Genomic DNA, 8577 nt, shown 5'->3' with positions numbered 1-8577 from the left:
TATATATATATATATATATAACTAAACGAACTTTATGGTTGTACGGCAGTGAAGCATCAGTGCCAACACTGATGTTGCTGTCATTGATGATGATGATGATGATCATTCTCCGTTCTCTGTCATCTGATCAACAGCAATTTTTAAGTAACAAAAGAATTGGTCCTCCAGTTATAAAATATACGGCGAATAGTTGTCTGTCTTTATCCCCTCTGGCCTGGTGGACTATGGGTTCACATCCTCGCTCGAAGTTTTATTCAAAAATCTTGAGATCGCTTATCAACTGTGTGTTGTTCTGCTGCATTCTAACCATTCTTTAGACAGGAAGCCGTCGGTGACAAGCATCTCTGGTTGGTCCCGTTCGTGCTTTCACCACAGACGAGACCAGAAACTGCTGAATTTTTATGAAGTGATGTTGATGAGAACTCAGCAGTCCTTCCTTCAGAGCAATGTGCTATTCTGTTGTCCATGTTCTTGTCGATGTAGGTTGTCTGTTACCTATGAATTCTGAGTGTTCTGTATGCAGCTGATGAGGGTTAACATCTCGCAACCTTTCATCTGGCTGTTTCGGTGAAACGGATCAAGATAACCTTACGCTTCAAAACTGTACATTCAGTAGAATTCCTTAATAGTCTACCCTTATCACTTTGATTTCCATTAATTTTCCCATCCGTTTTTCCAGTTTGTCTGTAATAACACTCTGCTGTTCCTCTCCGTCCGTTCACAACCAACAGGGTCATAATGCGTCTGTACTGGTTCCCGTTGAAGGTGCTCTACGCCACTTCCTGGGGTTTGTACATCACCAATTTGGGTAGAGAGTGTCGAAGTTTTCTCTTCTTCAACTCAATGCTCTGGGCACTGTTTGCTATGCACCTTTACTGGTTCCGGGTGAGTTTTTTTACGGCTTTACATCACTAGCATCTCACATCTATTCGGCTGCTTTGTAGTTCGTGATTACACACTGTGACGTGCAGAACACCGAAAAAGGCCATTGTTTTTTTATTCTGTTTTTGGTATGAACATCGTAGCCAAAGGGGCGACAACACAGTCAATGTGTTTCCATCATTGTTCCCGTTGTGAGCTTAGAGGATCAGCACTTTGATGCGTGCGCTTGCACACGCAAGCAAGCTTGAAGCCGCTTGGGGTAGGGAGACTAGTCGATTTTTCCACTTGCGCCTTTGACGTTTTGATATACCTGGCGTAATATCGCGTGAGTGCATCATCGCAGACGCCGACTTACCCCTTTTCACCAACCATACATACTTGGTTGCACGAGAAGGTTTGTAGGCCTGGTTACCGTTAACCTACAAACTGCCGTGCTGCGTACGATAATCGGGTTTAAGTTCAACCTTCTCTGACTTCCACAGATCAATTTCTAGACTTTCGGTGAAATTTTGTAAATGCAACATTTCCTACCAGAAATCACCGCATACGCCACCGACTGACCGCGTCACCTTACAGATTTGAGATGCACACACACACACACACACACACACACGTATAAAGAATTTAGTGAGTCAGAGCACATCCATTCCAATGCCTCACACCGGTGAAATCACTAGTTGTGACACGTTGTGACTGGCTCTTGGTCAGGAGCCTGGAGTCCCAGTGATGAAGTACTCAGTTTTCTCCACTTTGTTCGTTTTTCCAAGTTACGCTAATGAAACACTGATGGTTATGGTGTTAAAACGTGATTTCGTACTTCGTCTGTAGAAGCCCTTATTTCCTCCAAACACAATTCGTCCATTTCTGGATCTGTGCTGACTCTTTCATTGTCGGCCTAAAACGACTGAAATCGATCTACTACTTCTCGTTGAGTGAAGTCGGAAACCCGAGTACACAAAGGTGCTCTAGCAGCTGAGTTCGATTCCACTTGATATCCGTCACACATACGCACTAGAGCGTTGTCCCACTTCGATCCAGTCAATTAACAGTTGTATTCTGCCCGCCCCGTCAGTAAACCCCTTGCGGTAATTCTACAGTGGCCGGATGTTTTAATCCTCCATGAATCCAACTGAAAAGTCCATGTGTACACAGCCTGAGCAAGAAGGCGCGGATAGGGTGGACATTTCGGCTTAACATATGTGCATGTGACATAGAACCAGTGTCTTCGACAACTTAGTTTGTAAGATCATCCAGTGAGCTGAGGCGGTGATCGTTCGAATACACATTTTCTTTTCTGGTTATGTGTACCTGGACTTCTCGTTTCAAGATCCTTGTTAGTCGACCTGGAGTTGTGTATCTTTGTGAGGTTATGGGTGAGTTCAGTCGCAAAACTTCACGTACGCGAAAAAAGATGGAGTCATGTGCTTGCTCTCATAGCAGTCGTTTCGGCCGCCAAGTGGGTTTTGTTGCGTTCTTAACACAGACCCGAATGTCTTACCAAGGTTGATATGATGTATATCCATCAAGCGTTGGTAAACCGAACTGCTCATCAACTTCAGATTACCGCTACCGGGTCTGAACTGCAAATGTCCTTTAAATTTCCGACGAAGTTTCCTTGTTATCGTGCTCTTCAAAACAGTTGCATGAGAACGAACATAGTAGCATTTTCTGGTTATCGACGGACATCCACATTAAAGGATAATAACCGTTAGACTATAAAACAAGGTTGTATGGTAGAGAACGCTTGATTCATGGCGTGATTGAGTCTACGGTTCGGGCCGTCCACATCCAAAAGATGCCATTTGTACTGTCTGGTCTGTTAGATTTACAGTAAGGCAATTCGGCCACAGAATTGGACCGCTCATGATTATAACCGACGACCCCAAGTTGACAAGTAACGGAGTTGACCAGTTCCTAGTAGACGCACCGCGCCAACTACAGCGAATCTTTTGGGGTTATTCTCAGGACTTTTTTCTCCGTCGTGCTCTCATATCGGTCAGGTTGGGTTTACTACTGATGCGGTGCGAACCGCTCTTCTGCATTCGAAATAAATACGCTTATTTTTTGTCACCCTTTTCCCCTATAAAAAACTCTACGCTGCAATTGTCTGCAATGTTCACGGGGCTAACTGAGGCTTTCTATTGGCCATTTCTTTTTCATTCCGTTGCCCCAAATTAGTTCATCGCCATTATGGCCGTTCGTCTCATTCTCCGTCCGTCTTCCGGAGACATGCGGGAAGATGAATCGGAAGATGATGAAACTGCCTCAGATAGCGGCAAGCAACAAACCATCCTGGCTGATGGGAAGCACAAACCTGGTGTCCCATCATTGTCGCAAAAACAGCACAACAATTCGTTGGACGCGAGCAATGGGAGTTTGAACTCATGCAACGGTTATGTGAAGCCACTCAAATCAGATTGAACTTCTATCCGATCTGCAGCATTCAGTTTTTGTACAAACGCCTACAGACTCGCCACTTCCCGTCACGTCAGAAGTTCCACACAAGTGTATGTTTATCGTTTACACGAGATATTTCAGTACTGTGTTCGATTTCTGGTTGTCCTTTTTCGTCGCCCGCCTAATGTGTTGCTCTACTGTGCCTCTTTGTATCCCCGTCCGTTCTCGTTGCTCTGCACCCATCCACTCCCTTTCCTTCCGCATCTAGCTATTTGTTTCATTGGCTGTGAGTCATTACTCGGTGCCTGGCCCTACTCACATATTTTTTCTACTGTCACTTACTATACATGCCTTTTCCTACCCGGGAGATGGACAGGGGAATGTGTTAGAAGTGCTCTTTTGATCGTTTGTTTGCTTATTTTTCTCTTCTCGAGCTTTCGTTGCTGTTACTGTTGCTGCACAAATTTGCTTATTCGCTCACAAAAAGAGCCCTGTATCCTAGAAACAAACCCTTGCTTTCACCCGTAAATAGTGCCAGTACACTCTCCTCGAACGGGGTACTACCCTCCCCCTACTCCCATCTTGATGCCTTCGTAGCTCTGCCAATTTACCCAGGAAATTTATTTTGTTCTTTGAAGTCCGGAGGGAGATTCAGATACCGGGGAGTGGGAGTGGGTTGATCTTGACGATATTGATTTTTTTCACTGGTTCCGTTGATATCTACTTGTATGCGCGCTTTCCTGTCCAGCATTGCCCATATTGCGATTCGATTTTCCCCTACTATCTATTTTTCAGTGTGAAAATATATTGTTGACAGGTGTTCACCAATTTGTTTATTTCCCTCGAGATTGAAAGGGGCGCATGGTCGTGGTACGTTAGGTCATCTCTCTACCAGAATAAAATGTACTCAACTACAGCCATCTTCAGATTATCCCGTTCTTCGGAAGCGACGTCCGTCAAACAAAATAATGATGTGCCGAAAATTGCATTCTTTCCGCGGAGAAATTGCGTAAACTTGTCTCTTATCAGCTGTGATGTGATTTGCAGTAGTCCAGAATACACCAAATGAAGTGTTACTTTTCCCTGTGGTGGTTACTCTAGGAAGCCGTTGTACCATAGAGTAGTCCGCTGACCAGGTGAGGCCTTTAATGAGCATTGTGTCGTTGCAAGCATTACCGCCTTCAGGCGAGGTTGCCGGACTCGAGATCCAGCAGCTGTCAGACTACCTTCACCCTACTGTTTAAACGTCACCATGTCTTGTCACCGACTGTTGAACTCAACGATGGTGCACACAGGTGCTCACACTTGGTCTCGGTGCCTCAATTGTCATCAGGTTTGGTTGCGCCTGATCGCGTATCGTTTGCATAGTTCAAAATAGGTGAATACCATTATCATGATACCGGGTTTAAGAACCTAAGCAGTTGAAGATTATTAGAACTTTTATGACTTTGTATTCTAATGGTTGGATGTATCGAAGTAGGTATTGTTGGGTTGGGACGGATTCCATTTATCAGAGTTTAAGTTGATTTGTTTTACCAGTCTTTCAATCACTGTGCGCACAACGATGTAGAAAGTCAATATAAAACGCCCATGGGCGTCGACGTCCAGCCGGGTAGGCTGCTTTTTTCTGGTGAAAAAATAACTCCCCGACATGCATGTTGGGTTTTGCTGAGCATTCTCAAAACTGTATGTTGAAAAAAGAGGTGCGGGATAGCAATCAGCAAATTCAATCAGTTACTGGAGTCGCTGCTCCTCTTCGAGGGCTGACCACCTTCAACCATTTTTGCTTCTAAAGGAACTGTCTGTCGGTTTCGCCCGATCGATTCCAACTTCCGTGTAACTGTCCAGGAAAAAGGCTTGCAGTAAACTGGTGACAATTCAAACGAGGGCGCCGCCTAGGCACTTCTAGGAGGTTGATAAGGTTGCACCGTGGTGCAACTGAGGCCCATTTACCATCGGCTCACCCCGATTTTTGTAACCCACAATCATGAAGCGTCGTAAAAATCTGCGACGTTGCAATGGGTTTTGAACGCTTCATGTTGTCCAAAAGTTGCGCATCTTTGTCCTCTCGGAGTTTATTCGGAAGCTTGGTTGCGTGTCGCCAATCAGTGACCTAAATCTATCAGTATGCATGTTGGATAAACTGCGGTATGCTTCCAATAAACGGCGCTCAAATTCAAGAACGAATTTTTTAAAATCCAATTTAGCGTGCCTAGTATCCTGTTCGTTTTACGAATACCGTGTTAACCACACTGTAACCTCCTTTGCAAGTAATACTGAGTTCAAAGAATCGTAAAGAAACGCGGTCGAATGTTAGTAAGAGGGTTATCTTATTTCGGTAGCCAGGACCATGTTTTTCGCGGGTTTCATGTGTGGTGTTAATCGAGCAACCGGAGATTAGTGTTGAAAAGAATGACACTGACAGCTGAAGTCAAAAGACGCATCTAGATTTGGAATGTATCATGATTTGAGATTCACGTGAATCGTCCATCAATAGTTTTCGCGTCATACCGAGGATGAAAAAAGGTGCACACTTTGTAAATTGTTCGGTAACATGATTGACATGGAATGTGTATTAACTTCAGGGCGGCACTGATTGTGATTGGGCTGGTGTCTGTAACACTCATTGTTTCGCACCATATGTATGGTATTTTTACACCATAATCATGGCTCAGACTTTCATTGCTGATCGCAAGATCGGAGTAAAATGCATAGCAGCAGCACCGGGTCTTCGACCGGTGCATTCCGGACAAACAGAACAAGAGAAAAGGTGAGTACAGCAGCAGCCGAACAGTCATCGAGTCACGATTACAACTATCGGTCCACAACAAGGGGAGGAAAGGCTAAGCTCAGGTTTTGTTTTTGTAAAAGCTCGTGGGAGGTGGACAGAGGTATTTTAAAACCAGAAGTGTCCGGTAAAGCATAACTACTGAACTCAGCAAATGTGAATAAAACTCAATCTTGAACTCACTTTCCTGAGTAAGGTTTTATGAGCTTTTTATCTAAAAATATGAGAGAAGAATCTCATAGGCATGTCGTCAGGTAGCGCCATTATTCCTATAAATATACCGTCAAAACCAACCTTTCAGCTGCTAACAAGACAAAGTCTTGGGAATACCCATATTCATGTGAACATTCTGACTTGATCAATCTTATCCTAACGGAAGATTCCAAGTAGCTGTTGCTAAATCAAACAATCAAATGGCTTTGACAGTTTTGAATAACCCGTATATGTCTTATATTTGTAATGTACTACTCATAAGGATTCGCTAATTTCGTGCAATTTGGTTTCAAGTAGAACATAAGGTTGACGGAAACCCGGGGACTGCGCCTACCTGATGAGCCCAAAGTGGAAGGGCGAAATCGGTCGTGGGCTGTCGATGGATTTTCAGCAACCTTATGATTAGTACATTACAAATATACGTGTATCGCGATATTTCAAATATCGTAGCGACTGAAACATGAGGCGGCCTGGTGCAGCACATTCAGTTGCCTGAGAACATAACAAACGAGAGATTCAGCTGGGTTTCGGGTGAGACTCTCGAAAGAACCAAATTAGTTTGCAGATGAGTGTATATTCGCTAATTTCGTGCAATTTGGTTTCAAGTAGAACATAAGGTTGACGGAAACCCGGGGACTGCGCCTACCTGATGAGCCCAAAGTGGAAGGGCGAAATCGGTCGTGGGCTGTCGATGGATTTTCAGCAACCTTATGATTAGTACATTACAAATATACGTGTATCGCGATATTTCAAATATCGTAGCGACTGAAACATGAGGCGGCCTGGTGCAGCACATTCAGTTGCCTGAGAACATAACAAACGAGAGATTCAGCTGGGTTTCGGGTGAGACTCTCGAAAGAACCAAATTAGTTTGCAGATGAGTGTATATCCATATGTCTTATTTATTCGGTTTAATCCGCTTATGGTGCGTGAGTTCCTTGTTGATCGATCCGCAAAAACCGATCTATTGACATCAGTGCGGAACATCTGTACATCGCAATCATCACTCATCATCAAAAATTGAGGGGAGTTGTTTCCCGTTAGGCACATTTGCACAAGGTAGTGCGATAACTTCCATTAATCCACTTGCCAACACTCGTGAGGTGTTGCGAGTATTATACTGCAACGTTGTAAGTAAAATGTGGTTTGTGAGCGATTCGAGTGTGTTCAACGAAGTATGTTTTCCAATGACATGTTTTTCTCCTGTCCAGGATGAATTCAGACTGATCGTTGGGCTTTCGTCCCAGTCTCTCAGATACACTTATGGAGACAGCTGTACTGTGCACTGCCTCACTTGCTGACGGCTCGCGAGTACATACGCATACCCACTGAGGCCTGAGAGATATCGAGTCCAGATCTTAGTCTCACAATAGGGTATGCGTACTTGCAAAAGCCTTTAGATGAAACACACCCGCCGCATCTGACATCAAAGGTTCACCGCAGTAGACTACGCTTATAGGTAAGCGAACATCCGTTCCGACTGTTATGGTGACCGTAAGACGAGGTCGACGAGGGCCGGACCGTAGTAAGTGGCTTTCAGTCAGATTTCCGCACAAGAACCAGTCATCATGCTGGTCAGGTGGCCTTCAAAGCCTACTCCACAGGGCTCAGTTAATTAGTACATGGCATGATGATAATGTCTAATCACGCAATACGCGAGCAGTTCAACCAAGTGAGATGGGAATTGAAGTGCATGTGTGAAACTGGACTTTGCAGAGTCACACAAACCCAAGCACCTAACCTGAGGCAAAAAAAGTCGTAAATATTTCATCACAGAAACATTCCTCAGGGAATTTCAGGAGCTCCACTGTTCTGAAATATTGGAGGAGTCATCCCTCCCACTTAGGGTGCGTTTGTCATACAATACCTTGGAGTAAAGTTCAGAAACCTTAAACAGCGGTCCAGCTTGAAAATTAGGCCACTTCAAAATGTTTGGTGCAGAAAATGTGTCTATCAAGATTTCACCCAGCCAGCGAGCTTAACTTATGTGGAAGATCAGGAACTACAGAGATTTTTGTTCCTTGTTGTGCATTGCATCAATACTCCGGAAGTATAGCGTCAGCAACCTTCCGATTATGTCTCGGAACACCATACCATTCAACTGCGGGCGTGTGGTCACCTGATCATCCCAGTTTAACACTTTTCAAGCACGCAGTTCACCTCACGTGTTTCAACTTTGACTGACACAGTGTGTATTTAGTCCTATCAGGAGACTAAGTAGCGACGAAATCATACATGCGCCATACCTGTGAAAGTTCACATTAGCACAAAGGTATCATCCACAAGCTATCAGCCGA

General features: G+C 44.3%; 1 protein-coding gene across 1 annotated transcript in view; it reads left to right on the top strand.

Moving 5' to 3' along the window:
* The window catches only part of T265_08104 (hypothetical protein), a gene marked incomplete at both ends in the record, with an annotated part of 36251 nt that extends 32152 nt beyond the window's left edge, over positions 1-4099 (top strand). The window contains 2 exons of the mRNA XM_009173811.1: positions 732-885; positions 3061-4099. Coding sequence (XP_009172075.1) covers positions 732-885; positions 3061-3303 — 397 coding nt within the window. The remainder of the gene's footprint in view (positions 1-731; positions 886-3060) is intronic.
* Between the last annotated feature and the right edge of the window lie 4478 nt (positions 4100-8577).

This window comes from Opisthorchis viverrini (genome assembly GCF_000715545.1).
Source record: "Opisthorchis viverrini unplaced genomic scaffold opera_v5_202, whole genome shotgun sequence".
Classification (NCBI taxonomy): domain Eukaryota; kingdom Metazoa; phylum Platyhelminthes; class Trematoda; order Opisthorchiida; family Opisthorchiidae; genus Opisthorchis; species Opisthorchis viverrini.
This window is presented reverse-complemented; position numbering and strand designations above follow the sequence as displayed.